This window comes from Priapulus caudatus, unplaced genomic scaffold, assembly GCF_000485595.1.
Source record: "Priapulus caudatus unplaced genomic scaffold, Priapulus_caudatus-5.0.1 Scaffold6, whole genome shotgun sequence".
Lineage (NCBI taxonomy): Eukaryota > Metazoa > Priapulida > Priapulimorpha > Priapulimorphida > Priapulidae > Priapulus > Priapulus caudatus.
Genome location: NW_014577067.1, coordinates 203,827 through 225,143, shown reverse-complemented (window position 1 = coordinate 225,143; position 21,317 = coordinate 203,827). Strand labels below are relative to the sequence as shown.

The following is a 21,317-nucleotide window of genomic DNA, read 5'->3' as shown; positions in this document are numbered from 1 at the left end:
AAAATGGTCAATGTTGTCCACACTACGGAATGTGATAATGTCCATTGACACTCTCGGGCTTGAGAGAAGTGATATGTGGATGGCTCCAGTGGGCGGACGCGAGTCACGTTAATGCCAGCGTGTACCGGTTAGACGGCGGGCTGAACACCGCCCCGATCGTTCGCTAGTATACTCATATCCTCTTATCTTATACATACAAGCGCGGTTCCCCTGACCAGTAATGACAAAATCTGGTCATCAGCCTGATACAGCGTCTATACTAGGCCGCCGCCGCGCTTGCTGCCTGCAGGGGGTACAGCACAACGCGTGTACACACGGCCACGCACGCAGCACGACCGCACACGCACGCAACACAGCACGATCCACAGCACACACCGCTCTCTCTCTCTCTCTCTCTCTCTCCTCTCTCTCTCTCTCTCTCTCTCTCTCTCTCTCTCTCTCTCTCTCTCGCTCTGCTTCTCTCTCTCTCTCTCTCTCTCTCTCTCGCTCTCGCTGTCTCTGTGTTTCTCTCTCTTCTTCTTTCTTCTTTATTGACAAGTGTATAACGATACAATCCAGCTACGTTCTAAACTCCTATCCTATCAATATAGAGTCGATAACACAGAAAACTCGAATTCACCAAAAAGCTTTGTAACTTGGCAACTAGGGCGAATTATTCGATGTGATTGTAACACCAATAAAAATATTCGATCCGCCAACACCGTTATCAAGAATTCGAGGACGACAAAGCGGAAACCGAGTTCAGTCACACATAAGCTGAAGTTACCCACAAACTATCACGCGGCAGCCATCTTTGCGTGAATAAATTGCGGCTCCATTTCTGCAATACTAACGACAATCAAGCAAAACATTTACGGGAATGACATCTGTACGGTTGGTTCCTCCAGGAGAAAGATGCTGCTGAACCCACCGGGTGGTTTTAGGTGACAATTAACTCTGAGCCGAAGTCTAGTCGAGGCAATGTTGCCAACAGCTGCGTGTGAGAGCAATCTACGCAGTGCAGTCCCATCGCACTAGCCATTGCACATACTGGCCAGACTGTCCCACTGAGTGCACTTGTTTGTTTTGCCTGTCAAGTGTTAGTGTTGTGTAACACTGGTAGTAATGTTATTCGGCAGTCCGCACATGGATTGGTAGCAGGACTTCTGGTTTCCGCACGTTATCATCTGGTGGCCAGGTTTTTACCGGAAGACCTAATTGACATCTACTCAAAGATAATTAGAGATGAACGTACACACATGTATACGTACGCTTTATATAGCAATATAATACCCACGCATTTGAGTGTAATCCGCTCGATAAGCGGCTATATGACCAATACAACGTGTTTTTGTTCAGATATATATCATCATTCGTCATTTGATAGCCACTCTACGCAGAATGGCGATACAACTGGTAGGCGTGGAATGGACAGCCTATACATCTCATGTACCACCCGAGAACGAGCGCGTTCAGTCGGCCATAATTTCGTAGATGAAACAAGAGCATCAGTAGATGAACAACAGTGATCGACAGTCGTAGAAACGTCTACGTTTACACCTCGTGTCACAGTTGGCAATTCAGTTCGCCCAACAAAAATAAGATAATCTGTTTTAAAAAAATTCCACACTTTTACATCTACCCGATGGCAGCGTAACGTGGATAAATTCCGAAGAATATGTAAATAAATACGTTAATTTCAAATCCATTACGTTGGCAGATTGTTTCACAACAGACGCTGGTGCACGATACAGTCACTAAACATTTGCAGAGGAGACATACCCCATTCTCAGCATTCACTGCAGTTGTAAATTACCCGTAATGATTCACTTAAAAGGACAGTTTCGTGGAACTACAAAGCTAATTAGAAAAGACGTCCCTGCTACGATTGTCTGAAAGAGGGTATGAGGGTATTGTAGAAATGACAGATTCAATTCTAGTCGACTACATTGCGACTTTTATACCGGACACGTGGTTCCGTACCGGTTTTACAAATCGTAAATCATGTCACACAACCCTAGTCTAGAATCAAAGACACATTATGTAAATGCGTATGTAAATCACGTATGCACGAGGTACTGCCCGTCTTGCCAAAATGCACAACGATATTTCTTCTCATTCCAATAGGTAAACAACTTCCTGGAGGTGACCTTTAAATAATAAAATCGTTATTTATTTCCAACTTCTCAAAAAGCCTATTCACGACATGGAGAAAAATTCAGCGATCACATTATTTTACGCTCAGCCCCCCCCCAAGCGGACACTTGTAGTACGAATATCCCTTACGGTTCCCTAATGAGGTGCGCTGATGACGCACCTAGGGGTTGCCTCTTACCTGTCGTTTCACGCTCATACTAGGCGACCATAAGCCACTATTATCCTGTCACCCATGAAATATACGGGGACCGACCCCTTTAATGATGGTCTTGACTTCAGATTTACGACCAGGCCACGTAAGTGGCAAGCGCCATTCAATCAAGAAACAAGCACGAGCGAAATAGCACTTGGTTCCACGACACTCGCTTCCTGGCGCAGTACACGCACATCTCCATGTTCCCACCCTGACAGTGCGAGCCTGACAGTCATATATACAGATATACAGTAATATTCGCTTTATCGGATCTTGAATAAACGGGCGCATCACTTAAACGACATGCGTCTTCGAAAAACAATCCTCACGCACGTTGTCGTGTTCACCGCGTAATCATGACATTGGTATGGTTCCCGACCTGGTCCCGATAAAGCCGGGGAACCGCTGTATCTCTATTTCCACACGGTTCTGAAAAGGGAATTTGTATACGGCGCAGACTGTGAGAATATTGCAGTGGGTGGCCGCTAATATGGCTTCCTCTCTTCTCATAAGAAAATGTGCGAATTCAACGAAAACATCAGTAAAGTTCATTCACAGTTTGCGAAATGCGTATAACGAACGAGGAGAAACCACGCGACGAGGTGATATGAGAGATTAGTGTGCCGGACAGCACGCCGTAGTAGAGAAACCCTCAGCCATTGCACAACCACAGCCGCGGGAATGCAGCGGAAACTCACACGCCAAAACCAAAACATTATAGAAAAAACAACGAGTCGGTGTTGGCTTTCACGCGGGGCCTCCCCCTGCTGCATGCATGCATAGACGCGCCACCCAAATGGCCACGCGTACACCGATCTATCTACCCACCCATCCATCCATTCATTCAACGAGGCACGACGCCAGCGCACGCATGTCGGTCATTGACGAAAAAACGCGAGAAAAGGCGCGAGTTGCGACTCGTCTTGGAACCATGTGTGCGAGTTTGCGTGTGAAAGTAACGAAATAAGACTTTCCCACCGAAAGTCCGGCCACACCCTGCAGAGGTCGGCAACCACCTATAGCGCCTTAACTAGCGACTTAGCAGTGCCAACATGGAAACGTTGCCGCTAGTCAGCAGACATGTGGCTTTTGTTCAACTCATAAGACACTTACGCTGGCTGACACGTACAAACACGTTCTGATCTAGCACGAAGGCGTGTTGAACCCTGAGAACATTAAACAGATAACTAACGAGAAAATAAATGCAAATACACGGGAATTATAGCATATATAATCTACCACTTCACTGTTAATATAATATGCATTCAGTGATATTATCACCTAAATATTTACCGAATCTGATCTCCGATGCCAAAACCTAATTATAGAAATAAATGCCATTAAATCTATATATGCGAGGTCATCGCAAACCTCCTTAGTGAAAATAATAGTCACGATTTGTTAACCTTCCGCCCGAAATATATGCGAAAATGTTACGTTTTCATAATAGGACTAATGCAAACGCTTAAACTTGTGCCTGAGTTCATAAAGAGCTGTTGATTGTCAACAACGATTTACAGAATCATTCTACAGAAAATGAAAAATAATAGCCTTGTTAGATTTAAATTCGATTTTTCTTCACTGTCTAACACACAGCCCTGCTTGTGTTCGACCTTAGAACCTCTAGTGGATTTTAATTGTTAAGACTTTCGATTCGGGAAGTCAGAATGCCTGTGACATGTGAAGCACACTGCCGCGAGGGAAGTTCAAATGTCTGCCGCTGTGTAAGATGGGGTTAAGTACAATCATGCGCCCACACGAGCGCGACGAATTCGAAACAGTCGACAACCACCAAATGAAATGAAATTCACCACATCGTCTCGTATTTTTACACCACAGAGTTCTGTAAAACCATCCTAGCTTCCCACCTGAGAAACAGGTTTATCCCGCTGCTGCTGCTGCTGCGGAGGGAACCTACCCCCGCGGGCGCGTCAAGATAAGATCGCAATTCAGCTGACTGTCTACCTCGTCCGTAGAATAATAACCATCGGAATGCCATTCTAAGGCTAAGAGCAAATAATTTCATACACGGGTGTTCTGATGATTAACCACTAAGGATACACACACACACGCTAAATGCAGAATTACCGATACTAAAAATAAATTTATATGCTTGTATCTGTACAGCTTGGTTTATTGTAAAAACGCAATTTAGAGTATCGATATATTTGGAACCAATTTGCGTGTGAGCAGGTATACCACGCTAGATGCTTACTAATTACTAATAAGCGCAGCACCAGCCTATAATTATCAACAGCGGTTCGCTTAAATACGCGTTAACTTGCTTGCACCTGCGCTCGCAGGTACATATATAGATAACGCAATAACCTGCTCCAACAAACAAGAAACAATATTAGCGCTCCCAGATATAGCAACATGGCCGCCAGCGCTGCTGACTGCATGGCTGACAACCTCTAGTCTTTCTCTTCTAATTAGCCGTGGCAAGACGTTAGCGTGTCAGTCACCTACCCCACCCTAGGCCAAACAGCTCACAATAGCATGCCGCAATCGCAAACCGTACACTGTAGTTAAATTGCGTGTGTGCGTGTGTGCGTGTGTGCGTGCATGCGTGTTTACGTGCGTGTCTGCGCGCGCGCGTCTACGTGCGTGTGTCTGTATGTACGTGTGCGGATGTGTTTGCGTGCACGCGTGTGTGTGACTAGACAAGGACAATATCAGCATAATATCACTATCAGTATCAGATAAAGAACAACATCAATATCAGATAAAACTACATGACATTGTATAAGCTTCAGTATCGCTTCTAATAGTCATTATAAATCTGCATATAGACGCAAATGTACTTTCTACGTTCATTTCTTCCCCATGATGAGTTCGTATAACGACAGCTTTTTAAAATACAAATCTCGACTGACTCTACGCCGTCAGCCGCTGGGTATCAACATGGGCTCAGCCACACGGACTTCTGGTGTTAGTCTACGCGTGTTCCAGAAGTTAGCAATTACGAACTGAATGAATCAACTTCCGACATACCTGCAGAGATGGAGGAGAAAAATGTCACTGACCGCTTTTCTAGAAAAACATCAGTTCCATGCCGAAAACGAACCGGCTGTTTGGAAGCAAAACACGTCGAACGCACGACTTCAAAGACTTCCAAATAAATCGTCAGCGATAACTATGTTAACTTTACTAGGAGAACGGTAATGTCTTCACAAACGACCGTCTGTAACCCTACAGGCCCTATATACAGCTCGCCTCTATCGCCAGCCACGTTTGATTATAGTTTCCCCAGTTAATGCATGTATACTCACAAAAGCAGAATAAAGTTAATCAAATAAAGTTCTGTGTGACATGCCGTCGGGACTTTACACCCGAAACGGGTCGACTGTCAGATAAATTTATTACTGATATCAATCACGTTTTAACACCGAGCTAAGAATTATCGATATATATATATATATAATAATATATATGATATATATTATATACTTGTGCATCATTAAAACTGTCAAATCTGGATCCGCATGGCTAAACTTGAAACTTCGCGTGGACAAATAATATATGCTTGACGCGACCAACACCCCGTATTTGAAATTGATGGTTTCTGTCGAATTCTACGACGCAGTGAAAGATGACGACACGTCGACTGCATAGTTGAAATTACTTTGCTCCAATAAGAGTGACTGTCAGTGAAAGCTGTGCTCGGGCACTGTGGCTAGTTATATAGATAGCTACATTGGTGGCGCGCAGCCCGTATCCATCCATTATTGGTATATTCCGAGGTGGACTGACAGAAGGATCGGCGTTTACACGGACAATGTTACACTCTGCTGCATTGCTACCTGAACAAAAAGCGCCCTGTTTACTTGAGCAGCCACCATGAAACACATTGTCGAAATGCAAACTACAAAAGTTACTCGTGCGTGAAACCACGCTAACCTGCATGGTTCCACTCCAGTACTGTACACGCCTCCCCTATATAGCAGTCGCGAAGGCACACACGCACATCGCCAACATGAAATCCTTGTCTGCATGACCACGTACTATGTACAACAGTCCAACGAGTGAATGCCTGGTTAGTATATCGTGAAGACCACACTTATACCGTCCGTTGAATTTGGAAAACTGGACCAAATCATTGAAAATATAGACTGCATATTGTATATTATCACTTCCCGCGCACAGGTTAGAGTGCATATAATTTATGAAACTAGACCCACACACAGAATATATATATATACCCGCACGCTTCCCACACAAGAGGCTAAACCGACTGAATAAATAAATATCGATAGCCCGTGGTCATTGATATATTGGACAGCCGTGCTTGCTGCAAACATCCGGCATGGCGAGAGATAGGGAGGCACCGAAATTTTTCTCCCCGCCCACGTGGCTAAAAATATGCGTGACTTCGCTCTCGCTCTCGTCTCTTACAGCCTCGCTATGCATGCGGCAACATCGCCGACTCCCACGGGCATAGATGCCACATTCACAGCTGCAAAATACGTGCGAAATAACGATAATAATAATAATAACACCGCTTTTGACTGTAGCGGGGGTTTCGGTTGGCGGCACGCAACCAGCGCAAACGCAAGTTTTTGTAATAGGATGAGCTTCAGTGACGGGGCATCCCCCGACAGGGCTTCACCGACGGTTGTATGTGCGTAATAAGTAAGCGAATTCCCACGACGGTCGGCTTTCATCGCGCTTATTGCGTTATGATCAGCGCAGCGAGACCCGTCACAGCAAACAACTGTCAAACGTACCCAGCGGCGATCCGCTCAACCCACGGCAAATTACTCACCGACGAACGGACGAAGCCGGCGCATGCGCAGCCTGGCGCCCGTCAATGGAACCCCGACGAATTTTCACCATTGCCATTATCGGCAACGATACAATTTTGCGGCAAAAACTGAAGGGTGTCGCTAGTGTTACACGCGAATTGCAATCGTATCGTTGACGTATCTTCATCGTAAAAGTGCTAAATTCTACGTGGCATCTTCCCAGAAAACTCCCGTCTGGGAGAATTCCTGGGAGGATAGCACTAGCAGCAAGCTACGATAGATTTCGCCGAACTGCCGATTAGAATTACAGTAATCACACATGCCAGGACGAAAAAGCGATGGGTGAAAATCGCGTTCCTAGCAGGAAGCGCGTTTTCCTGTCTTTTTTTCTTCGTAGTACATCCTTCACAATTTCGCAGACAGGCGGGAGTGTACTCCACATCTGCATGGCTAGGCTCGGCCCAGAGTAGAACACAGCTAAGCCGTTCAATTAAACGTATGTTTTTATATAAATAATCGCAGTGGAACTGACACGCCTTAAATATTTACTTAAGGCTTCAGACAGGATGCACTTAATCAACAGTTTCATTATATGCCGCTGAATCTGCACAGTGTTCCTCATGTTTCACGTGTACTGCGCTAGTAATCATATCCGTGAATTTTAGAGTAGTCGTGAAATTTCAAATTTTATTAGTTATTATACAGCGTATACCGTATCAAACTTTGTTGCCAGCACATAGCTGTAATTATAGGTTTCCTATTGTGTGAAAGATAGATAAGCTTCCATGTGCTGTCAAACCCAGCCATAAAACTGGACGTTCTGAACCACATTTCCTATATGCATCCTTCCACACGACCAAAGTAAATGCAGACCGACTATGCAAATTAATGTGTTTGAGCAAGACAACCGAGAAACAATGCGCACGCTGTCGGCAAGGACACCGGTGGCAAAGAGTTAATTAGAGTGCTCAGTATTCGAGACTAAGCCTATGTTTGTTCAGAGACTGCGTGCGGGCTTGGACCGCTCTCGGATCCCGAGCCAAACTCCGCACCACGGCAGAGGCGGCACGAACCTGGGGGAGGGGGAGGGGCTGCCACGCACCTATGCCCAGATGCACCTGATGCTCAGGATGCACACCTGGTATTTCTGTATTATTATTCTGACATTTAGAGGTGCCGGGTGTAGTAGTGAAGTCTGACGCTACGTCGTACATTCATATTCGCAATGATCTCCACCAGCCGATCCGAAATATAATATAGAGCCGCATATCGTATTCAACATGTAGCAATTAACAGTGTAATGTTCACGAAATGCAATACATCTCTGCATCTGCCAATGCATCACTTTCCCTTCTGTATTGATTTCCCTCCTCGGCCATCATCCTGTCTCGCTCTCTGGCTCTTTCTCATCTCCGTCGTTTACACGTGAGATTTGCAGCACAAGCAAATAATGATTAACACCTAATACGGGCACCTATTCAATTAACATTACGCCACATGAGTAAACAGAGGGGGCCCAAGAAATGCAAGCAGCTACGTTGTTACGTAGGATAGTCGTGTCCCGCCGGTTTTAGGGAATCCTAGTTAGTTCTAATGTAAAAATGTTTCTACGATCTTCTGAGCCCTGGAATTCACGAAACACCCAGACACCGCGACACACGCGTGCGCCACTCATGTGCACCCCACACGCGCACACACACACACACACACACACACACACACACACACACACACACACGCACACACATATACACGCATACACACACACACACGCACCCGCACCCGCGCGCGCGTCCTCAATAGCCACACGAATCTGGAAACCATCGTAATGTCTCACAGCGATGTCATCTCTTCCACTCCTTCGCGGACACGCTGGAAGGTTATGCGGACGACCGCCATCTATCCATCCCCCATCACACGAGATGCGTAGGTACGTAGCTAACGCAGATAGAACGCACGGACAATAGACCGATCACACAGCGGCCGTAGATCGCACATGGCAGGCTACAATCTGGACAGCGTCACTCGCATTCTTCGTACAACTAGCGCGCGCAGACGGACCAACAAAGGCGGGCGGCGTGTGTGCGCGGGCAGCCGCAGATAGATATATTCGTGACAACTGTTGCAGCAAACTTGATCGGCGAGCGCGCATACACAGGAACGCAGGCACTCAAACCTGTTGGGAATCATTGGTGAAGACCAAATTGATAAGGACTGTGGGCAATTATCATGGACGAGTGTGCAGGTATGGGTGGGGGGGGGGGGTAATCCACCATAACCACGCATTCGGTCGTGATGCATGTCGGACGAGTGACTATATACACCCAATCTATGAAAAAATATCACAACTTCAGCGACGATAGTGGCACTTGACTGCCCGGCTAGAATAGCCTGATATGAACATTCACGACAATTCGCTCTTTCGTGTTATGTAACACGTCGTTATTTCACGAGAACAAATTTTATCTTGTAAATTACGCCCAACGATTTCCCATTGAGCGTAAAAAAACTAAGGTGACTGTATCTTTAATAATGGAAAACGAATACGAAATTAACCAAACCATACAACACTTTACCACGATGCACACTGAAATAGTATCTAGCCGTCACTACAGTTTCATCCATGTTGCAGCTAGACGTATTGAATAACCGTTACTACGCATTATAAACCGTTACTACGCCGCGACATCATAATAGTACGTCTAATATTTCTGCATGCACTTGTAGATAGATCTAGTGGGCCGCTGCTGCATGTCTGCCGATCAACAGAAATCAGAGCTATCCGACCACTTTCGCAGCCTGCCGAGAATAACACGCGCTCAGTAATTACACAATCCCGGTAAAACGGAGATGGCGACGTGGCCCGGTTATTTTTTTACGGGGAACGCCCCTAACTACCAAAAATATGAGCTATAGTCGACTACGTCAATGCCCGCCGAAAATTTTTCAATGCATGGCAACAATACAGATGTAATAATGAACTAAGGGCCCGCGGGCGGCCAGGAAAAACAACTCGGAATATAATAGGCGGGAAAATATTTTTACACGCTCATGCACCCTTTCACTGCGCATTTCCAGAATGCTATACCTCTAGAAATAACTTTAAAAAGTCTGGCATGCGTATAAACAGTCGATATGTAATTAATGCGTAAAAAGTGTCTGGATCGCTATTATAATTCGTGTCGGGTTTTCGCGCTAAAGTTGGAAGGAATGAGACATTAACTACCTTAGCAGGATTGTACCTCCGCCGATTGCTGAAAGCTGCGCGCAGAGGGGGAGCCTTTGCTGTGATTTGTTCGGGACCACCTGGCAAATTTTGCTTTCTGCGACGAACCACTACGATTCCGGGCGTTTTCGGCAAAACTCTCCGATATTTCAACACCTATTGTGCATGCACGCATTCAGAACACCTCAGCAGGATGAGGATTAGCAACGGTTTCCTTAGGGGTGCCGCACATGATTTTATTTCGACTATAATTACCTAGTTATAGACTCGAGGCGGGACAATGGCACGCCGAGCAAATGCACGCGAATTGCGATCGGGCAGCGGTATGCAGAAACTGCTAGACTACCTATACATGCAAATGCATATATGCTATACGTGCAAATGTTCCCTGAAATGAGCAACGTACGTATATACAAGCAAAAATTGCCTAATAGAGGAAACTGACTATAACAAACGTCTTCGATTCAAAATATTCATTGCTATAGGTATTATCGGGAGTAAATAATCACAATATTTTGTGTGATTATTTACTCCTGGTGTTATGTAGAGCCTTTCTGTCCCAACTGCTAAGTGATGGTTTTTAAATCATTTACCGATTTCACTGGAAAGTAGCTCTCTCTCTCTCTCTCTCTCTCTCTCTCTCCACCTGCGCTCATCAATTCTGCTGTAAATTACCACACACCAAGCACGCCTAAATAGGCAAGCGTTCGACGCCGAATTTAAGCTGCTATAGTCAGAGCGTGTTTTACGTTACGTGAAGCTGTGCAATTACCACGCTGACTTTTGACAGCACCGACAGCAATTAACATATAACAGATGACATGCAGGTGATGAGCAAACGCAAGCTCTGGCAACCCTCAGTCGGCACGTTCCAATTTACACCTTATACGGGCGAAAAGCAATTATACATAATTAAGTTTGCACAGGCCTTTTAATTGCTAGGATGGACGCACTCGCCTAATATAAAGCCCCGTGTAAATATAGTGAGACAATTCGCATGGCACGTATACTATTGTCTGCGTCATTACACGTATTTCTTTCAAATGATGTTTGCATGTTGTATATTAGGTGTTTACCACTATGCGTATAGAGTCTATACTATACTATACTATAGACTGTGTGTATCATCCGTTCATGAACTATGTAACTATAACCACCATGTTCATTCGTTACAATGTTACAATGTTACAATGTTACAGTGTTACAATGTTACAATGTTACAGTGTTACAATGCTGTAAGGTTGGGATTCGTTACTATGTCTAACCAGCTGCAAATCCACGCGCTAAACCCTCGACGCCAACTGTTCCTGGTTCTACCCCTTCTGTTCCGAATTCTTGCGCACAGTGAAGACCTCTCCAATTAGCACTCTCCCGTCAAAGACGAGGATAATTTGGACAATGACTGACCGCTGGTCAACCAGCGAACTAGGTCCACACCGACGGGTATACACTGCGCGAGAAAGTGAAACGCGGGGGCATGTAAGTGTATGCACACACGGATGAAAGGTGGCCATTCTTTTCTGAAGTGCGGAGAGCCAATTCTTCTATTATTTCCACAAGTAGTTCCAGACGCTGTGGCCTGGGCCGTTGCTACTCATTAATACCGCACGCCTCGGGGGCTACATGCCCCCGTCAACACAATACCGGCCTCGCATTAACAAATCTACAAATGGACACCCGCACAAAAGCTCCGCTTAGAAAAACAACCAAGCGACGACGTCCACGCCGGTAGAAGGTCTCGCGATACGCATACGAGTATCCGCGTACAAGGTTAATGAAACAGCGTAGTGCGTGGCGGGACCCCGGGGGAGCGCTGCGATGATGCACGCGCCGGGGTGCCATTTGTTTCGCGACGCCTTGCCTGCCCTCTATCGCGCGCCCGCTGGGCAGCCATTTATCGCCCGAAGAAGATTTACGGGATTAATTTTGATGCTGTCCCGAGACAGCGCTCGCTGTGTTGTAAACGTCGACGGCGTGTTCCAGAATTCCGTAACCGGGCAGCTAACGTATATAACCGTTGACAAATTCACACGCACATGCACAACGCGAGCGCAATAAATGTTAGAACTTTAAATGAATGTCAGCGTACACGTAGACACGTACATCAATAAACTCTCGTCACCTGAGAAAACGCACTGCTCCCTGAGGTATTGCCAATTAAATGCTGCCTGCGTGCAATCGCAATGACATTTATTTCTTAGAAGACAATTATGGTGGCAATAAAAGCCACTTTACAAGGCGCTTTAATATAGCATCCCATGCTGGAATTAATGCGCGCGCATTGCTACGATTTATTGGGTGTTATTACTATAGCGAATAAAAATGCAAGGAACTCTCTACGGGAACACAAAGTTACTCTCACGGTAACTGCCTAAGCGTGTCGTGTGAGGACGCATGTGGATTGTCAATGGAATGAATGCTGAAATGCCATCGTTCCAGCAATTACCTGTAGCGATGCTTTCAATATATCATCGTGCGTATTTGCTCTCTCGCTCGCTCTCTCCTCCCCCCTCTCTCTCTCTCTCTCTCTCTCTCTCTCACTCTCTCCTTGCTATTGCTTCTCTCTCTCCTCGCTATCGCCTCTCTCTCCTCGCTATCGCTTCTCTCTCTCCTTTTCTGTTCTGGCTACCGCTTTTCTTTCTCTCTCCCCGGGCTATCGTCTCTCTCTCTCTCTCTCTCTCTCTCTCTCTCTTGCTCTCTCACTCTCGCTCTCTTACGCTCTCCCCTCTCTCACTCTCTTCCCACCCTCCTTCCCCTTCCCCGCTCTCTTTCGCACCGAGAACAAACCTGTTCTTACTGCTTTGTCAGGTCGGGTGTAACACCCGCGCGCACGCTCAGACGCCAGCCAATCTCCTCCATTCACTCTCTCAGACTCTCTAGAGCAGCAGCTAGTCCAGCCTGGCAACCAGGTAGGCAAACTCTCAGGAGAAGCGTTAACAATGGCGCCGGCCCGCGGCAGTATAAAATCACGGAGTGCTTAGCGCACAATGGATGCCCTGTCAAAAACGCCCTCGTAGCAAATTGTACTGCCGCTGCAGCGTCACGTGTGTTATAGTACTCTGAGATATCAGCGCCAACACGTTGTTGAACGGACGAACGCGTGGACGGGACGCACGCACGCACGCACACGCGCAAGCAAACAAACAAATACACAGGCACATACGCACGCACGCACACACACGCACGCACACACGCACGCACGTGCGCGCGCAAGCACACATACGCATGCACGCACGCACGCACGCACGCATACACACACACACACACACACATTAATTACGCACGCACGCACTGACGGAAGCCCGGTCCGACGGTAGAATTCACGGACAGAAACATTTTCCTCATTCCGAAACTAAACCAAACGAAACGTAAACCACACGCATTTCGAACCGTGTAATTGTGAACAATGTTGTTTTAGACAATGTGAGCAGAATGCTAAACAGGGGTGGCCCATAGCCTCACTCCGCAGCCACAAACAGTAGCAATTACACACCTCGCTGATTTCCAGTGAAATTTACAATCAGAGCACGTTAAATTAAATCATCAATCGGTAATAATGTTATCTCTGTGAGCCACGAATTACTCTACACTTCACGTTTATGCGTAACAACTATGCTGCTATGATAATGTTACACAGTCGAATATCAATACATGTACGTGTAATTTCATGCTTTTAAACGGAAATTATCAAGGTAACGTTAAGTATGATATCTTCGATTTCAATAGCTAAGAATACACATATTAGGAGCGAATAAAGAACAAGAATAGAAAAAAAAGCTAGAAGCTTGCATATTATCAGGACCAAGATATCATAACCGATCACAGATTATTTTTATTTTTCTCCTTGTAACGACTTTGGGATATGGTGAATGAACAAAATGGCCGCCATAATAATTACACCCAGTCTGCAAAGTAATAAGTTAGCATCTGCATTTGCATCAAACCTGTTCCCGCGGTGTGTAACGAGGAGCTGACCTTGGAGCGGATCGACAATTAGCCGTTAGGATAAACTGTATAAATACGTACTCCTTATCACATGTTATCGTGTGTTCACATTCGGCGTATAACAGCCATTAGCGGCAGCACGATAACAAACCAAGTGGACTACCCCGGCCACAGGCACTTGGAGTTGAAGCGTTTCAATAAAATACAGCGTGAAGAAACTAGCGGTCGCCCAGTCGCCAGTGGCGATTAGAAAATCTACCGGGCGACTGCTTGCTTGTGTCAACTGGTCCGGCGGGGCGACTAGATAATCGCCGCACAGCAGCGAAAAATACAGACTTGTAAACGGGAGCACATAACACGACCCGTTCCTCAACGTAGACGGGGTATCCAAACCTTCTAGAGCTGCATGAACTCCCTCAACGCATGATTCGCCACACGAACAAAAACTCGCGACGGTCTAAGAAATCGATTGCGCAGGCAAGTAGTGCAGCCGAGTGTTTTTATGACCGCATATTACCCATAACAATAAGTTTTTATATCGCAGGTGTTATCGTGGGGGGTGAGGGCACGACCAGTGACACCTGACACGCACGTAATCAAAGCTGTTAACTGAATTCGTCATTTTCATGTGGACTATTCAAGTATTGGAAAGTGGAATGCGAAAGTGGACTATTTTTATTCAGTTTAGATATCTAGAAGCAATGTAAACTGTATATACTTAAGATTCTAGATCACTTGTAACTTTGCGGCGACGTGCGGCAGCATTGATCTATGCATGGGGGTACCGTGGACTGGGAGGAGAAAACAGAAGTAAAACCTTGCCCAGAAGCTCCCGGCATTCCTAGAGAGATTCCAGCTACAAGTTTTTTAACTACTCAAAGTAACAAAAACTATGTGTACTGTGTATACAGTGTATATAGTGCATGTCTGCCTGTGTGAATTAAATTGAATAAGAATGTGATTGGTTTCTAGTCGAGTGAAATGAGATTTAAAAAAAGTGATCGAATGCAATTTGTTGAGATTTCTTAACACTGATAGTCTGATACTGGGTGCTGAATGTTGAATGCTGAGTAGCTCTGGCCAGCTAAAATAGCTCCCGTAAAAAAATTACGAGAGGCTCTTTTTTTCATACACTATCAAAAAAATGATTAGATAATACCGGACATCCCCGACCAACAGCAATCGCGTAATAAAATATGATAAATTTATAGGAAATAATGGGTGGTCTATCAGAGACCGCTGATCTTTGAAAATCGGACTTGCGGACTTGTTCCGATTTACTACGCATCAGTGTTACAAAACGACTAAAAAAATATTTTTAAGAATACCTTAAGAATGCACATCATCAAATTGCCACCATCCCCCATATATAAAAACGTCCCACATCCGAGTCATTCACTTTGCTACGACAGAAATCCTGGACCAGTGCCTACTGACCAAGGACCAGTGCTTCCTCAGAGGCACTGGTCCTGCTGGACCAGTACCGCCAATTATCAGTTTTCACCCTGAAATATATGCCCTAAATAAATACGAAATCTATTTAATTACCAGTCTTAATGTTCTCTCTCTCTTTCACCTATTATTGCCGACAATTTCCTGTAAATGCCGTCCAAATGCTCATCTGCAACGACACACGGCTGCCGCACGCTAGCTGCTGCACACTGACACATAAATATATAGTTATATTATTCATTTATTATATATATATTATAATTATAAAATATATATATATAATTAATATAATATAAAAAAATAAATATAAATATATATATAATTATAAAATAAAATATAATTATAAAATATATATTTATGTGTCAGTGTGCAGCAGCTAGCGTGCTGCAGCCAGTGTGTGTTGCAGATCAGCATTTGGACGCATTTACAGGAAAATTGTCGGCAATAATAGGTGAAAGAGAGTAGAGAAACACTTATGACTTTAGTAGTAAATAGATTTCGTATTTATTTAGCATTAGGCCCTATATTTATTGAAACGCTCCAAGTGCCTGTGACCCCGGCCATATATACATGTACATTATAGCATCACCTTCATTAGCTGCTAAACTACCTGTTAAAAATCCCCAAGCTTTAAGTACCTATAGACATCCCTCTAAGAGAAAATACAATTATATTTTATATAAGGGGACTAGTACTATAGGACTATACAGTACTAATGTAGTCCTGCGTTTGGCACTAGTATTAGGACTAGGACGGTACTAGACGTTTGATGTTAGAGAAAACTAGTGTGTCATTATATAAATAAGCAGTAGGAGAACCTACACGTACGAATTTAGTTGCTGGGAAATCAGCAACACAGCAAACCCCAACAACCATCGATGACCGTGCGAGTGTAAGGTGAAGGGAGGCACTCGCGACTATCCCCTAATCTCTGCGTGGTGTACTCGTGATGCGGGGCAACAAAGGAGTCTAGCTGGCAGGCGATAATAACCGATATTAGGGCTACAGTCCCCATTACCTTCCCCAGCGCAGATATCGGAGATTTGATCTTAGGGCTTTAACAATCCGCGTACGCAATATCGTGTGATGGTAGCTCGCTGTGTAGCAGACTGTCGCTCATCTAACTATCGTGGGTTCGCACCCCACTGGCCAACTTTACTCCGATATATGTATGGTACGTCAACGACATAGAAATGATATAATAGTTGGGTTAATATATATGTTCATCTATAGATTGGACGTATAGTTACGTTTCTACGGTTAGCGGCTTTGTGGAAGGAAGAGCGTTCTACGAATATAAAGTTGGGTACGCCGTACGGTGCTGTGCTCAGAAGATGAACACTGTACTCGCCTTCATCGTCCTACGACAGGATCGGTGTCAGAGCAAAGCATGGCTGATTCTGCTTAAATAAGAATAATCCCTGCTTCTCATCCAGAAAACTCTCTTTCAGAGAAACGCGCACACTAACATTTAATGTGCTATTATTTAGTGCATTTTGGTTAATATAAGGTGCTACTGTTTTATACACTGTTTGTGATATATATATATATATATATATATATATATATATATATATATATATATATATATATATATATTGTGGTTGGTATAATATGCTTACTCATACGTACACGTTTTTCAGCCGTAGCAAATGAAAGTAAAGGTTTAACATCTCCTGGCCGCACTGAAGCAGTGCAGTAACGCAAACATTACACCCACTAGTCATCATCATCATTACACCATTAATCGCTTGCTTTCAGTTTTTCAAAATGCATACTAATTACCAGCGGAGGGTGGGGGTGGGGGTAATATAAGAGATCTGTGTTCTGCTCGGATGTGTCATTTTCATACGATCTTGAAAAACAAGGGTTGTCGCCTCCAGGCCGTGAGCAACGATCATGATAGAGATCCCTTCAGCAAGCAAACAGATCTCGTGCTGGGTTTGCCCGCGGCATACCCCATGGCAGGCTATACAGTGAGTATATAGTAACCTATGACTGAGTGCAAACGGGTTTGTCCAGGGTAGATGCCGTTAGTGGTAATGAAAAAACCCTAACAAAGCCACTTTTAATCACTTTCATTTCGGCTAATATTTGGTGGAGGATTATAAAGGTAAAGGAACTTAAACTGCTGACTCACCGAGTTAATGAGCGAGTTGAGCAAAGTAATAAAAATGCTAAACCATGTAAATGTGTAGAGATACAATATTTTCGATAGTACACTAAGCGTAGAACGTTCCTCTGCTCGCGTAGAAATGACAATACCAGACAGGTATCTCTATCTAACAGGAATCTATCTATGTCTACGCGTTCGTTCGTGTGTCGCAATTCGATAGAATGCCCGACGTAATAAGACGCTCCCGCATTAGAAGCATCCACGTATTTCATAATACAGCACCCCACCCACACGCACACACACAGACTCACAGACACACACAGCCGTCGGGGAGATGCTTTAGAAGCTTTACAACCAGTCATGGGGGCTTCCCGCACACAGCTGAGGCCAAAACAAAATATAGGTGTGGTTACCGTTTCCCGACCGACCCTATTTATTCCCAGCAACCCTAAACATTTTATTGCCAATTTTCTTTAAAGTAAAAAAAAAATTTAAAAATAAAATAAAAAAATGAATTGGACAGTTCCTGCTTTAAAAGGCACAACGCACATCCTTCGGACATGGTTCGTAAATAAAATGTTTCAATAAAATAATGTTTTCCCTACCCAATTACCCTATTTTTTTCCAGCATGAAATGGCAACCACACCTATATTTTGTTTTGGCCTGATAGAAAATAGCATGCACTGTATATATGCTGCATTATTATATAGGGAGCTGAAGATCGCAGGTAGGGAAATAAGTAACCAATCAGGTAGATTGGTATAGGTAGGTAGGTAGGTAAGTAGGTTGTAATATAATAGGATACTAGCGACGAGGTTTGTACAACAACATTACATAGATGTGTATCCAAAAACGGAGATATCTTTACGTTGCATGCACGATTCTCTGGATTTTTTTGCGCATTGCCTTCACTGATGCCCGCATATCTCAGCTCTAACATTTATTTCAGCACTCGCGCTAAACACTCTCACCACAAAAACTTACGAAACGAAAATATTGACGCTAGAAATAGGTTTCTAAGACCAATGACAGCTCGTGATCTAAATCGCTGCAGGAATTTCAGTGACTGATTTTCCCAGATTTTAAAAACTGCGACAGTAGTACTACCCCTAAGAGCAGCACTACAACGAATTAATAAATCGGATGTTTTCGTTGATAACGAAATACGGGCTTCAAAAAGAACAGCGACCGCAATAATGTTACTGGCAGCTGTTGTCTCAACTGAATTTCTGGATGGTTTCATGCAGCCTGTAAGACAGCTTACATGCATGGGGAATGTATGCGCTCCTGCTCGCGCACATGTATATACATTACTGTATATGGTATAGGGCTTCAGCACTGCGGGTAGGCGTTGACAGATGTTAATAACAGAAGCATACACGTGGATAAATGACGGATATGGCATCACAGGCAGATTAACGAGTACGCAAAAAATTATATGCGGATGTGCCGTCTATAAGAAATGGAAGGGGGACGAGAGAGAGAGAGAGAGAGAGAGAGAGAGAGAGAGAAAGAAAGACAGAAAGACGGAGGAAGAGAGAGAGAGAGAGAGAGAGAGAGAGAGAGAGAGAGAGAGAGAGAGAGAGAGAGAGAGAGAGAGAGAGAGAAAGAGAGATGAGCGAGTGAGAGCGAGAGATAGAGAGAAATGGATAGATAGATAAAGCGAGAGAGGGGGAGAAAGAGAGCGTTCAAGAGAGGGGGAATAAAACGAGAGAAACATAGAAGGTGGAGGCGGGGAAGAGCAATACAATTAAGCGCAAACACAGAAGAGTAAATGCACGTATCTTACAGAAATCAGGTAGGGTCTAGGCGACGACGTAAAATGTCATTAAGCGGGAAAGCTTCCGGGTGCAGTGGCTCGCCTTGTCGTTATTTTTAGAGCACATGAATTTAATTACGATGAGGGCAAAAAACAGTCTAGGCGCACGCTGAGATAGCTTCGTTAGCCAGAAGCTGTCTTTCTGCATTCTCGTAAAGTATCATGTGTTTTTAAACACTTACGCCCGCGACGTAACTTACTAAAGTAAAGATAGCTCGAGACCGGCACGCATGCTGGCTACACACAGACAACTTCACGTGAACTTCTAACTAGCCTATCTCTAAATTCCAAGTTCTTATGCGCCGCCTGCTTAAGTTAACACTTTGCTGAACCGTTAAAATCGGCTCGCAAGCGAGGCGCGCCGTTTACTTTGTAGAACCGTGCCAGCGTCAATCCGATCTATAGTACTAGTAGTAGCATATCTCACACTTCCAACGCGCTGCTTCACATAAAACCTGCCCCGATTCTACCGGACGGCTTACCCTGTGGAAATTTAGAGGGGCTACTGTTTCTCTATACAAGTGCTACTCGGTAACAGCTCTGTCACGCAACACAGCCGGATAGAGCTGTTCCGAATGAACATCTGGCGATGTAAACGTAGTAGATGTGCACATTGCATCAATTCATGCCTGCGACAACTGTTTCGGTAATGTTCGGATATATATATATGAGTATATTGAGTGAGTATGTATCCATGCCGATAGGCCACACACGCACATATATCATGCCGTCCATACACACACAGGCTGCAATGCATTTAGCCTTCTTTGACCCTCCCGCACTTGAACATGATATCGTTAGGGTTTAGCCACATAAACACGTGGCCAACTAGCCGGAGGATAGATCTCACCAGACGCTAGAAAACAACCGTGGAAGTGGTCATTTAGCAGCCGGTCCATGGACATCGAATTAAGTGAGGGGGATCTATAGAAATAACAGTGAAGGTTTAGCCGATAACATTACATCAACAGCCAAACCTGTGTTAGCGGTCACTTCTATAGAACGGCCTCCTGTCTATAAAGGAGCCTTCGAGGTTACTATTGATTGACCGTTTATATACACACACGCGCGCGCGCACATACACATGCACATACGTATACAGATTTGGTTGTACAGTAATGTTAGAGGTAGCAGACATGTCTATAAAAAGCCGCCTAACTATAAAGAACACTTGTCTTCATAGGACACTTTTAGGGTTGATTCCCTGGCGTCATTCTTATATGTATGTATATATATTATCAAGAGCGTATAAAGAAGACCCTTCTTTATACGCTCTTGATATTATACACACACCCGCACCCATGTACACACGCATATACACACACACGCACGCACGCACGCACGCACGCACACAGGTTTGACTACTGGTTCCCTACCTGTGCATCGCCGACGCTGTGCAGGGACTTCTTGTCGACTGCGACTATGTCGATGTAGAACACCTGCACGCCGAGCTCCGCGTCCAGCACGTCGGCCGTCTTCATCAGCCCCGTCTTCTCCTCGATCGCGAACAGCCGCGGCTGCAGCACGCCATTCGCCGAAATGTTGGTGATGAAGAACTCCATGTCGTCCGTCTCGCCCTCCGTCGCGACGGACAGCACCGAGCTGCCGATGGCCTCGTTCTCCGGGATGCTGCGGCGGAAGCGACGGCGCGTGAACGCCGGCGGCTTCGCGGCGTCCTCGTCCG

The 21,317-nt window shown here is 44.9% G+C and overlaps 1 protein-coding gene across 1 annotated transcript in view; it reads right to left on the bottom strand.

The window, feature by feature from the left end:
• Positions 1–21,299, bottom strand: part of LOC106805055 (cadherin-related tumor suppressor-like) — a 106,495-nt gene extending 85,196 nt beyond the window's left edge. The window contains exon 1 of the mRNA XM_014806531.1: positions 21,010–21,299. Coding sequence (XP_014662017.1) covers positions 21,010–21,195 — 186 coding nt within the window. The 5' untranslated portion in view covers positions 21,196–21,299. The remainder of the gene's footprint in view (positions 1–21,009) is intronic.
• Between the last annotated feature and the right edge of the window lie 18 nt (positions 21,300–21,317).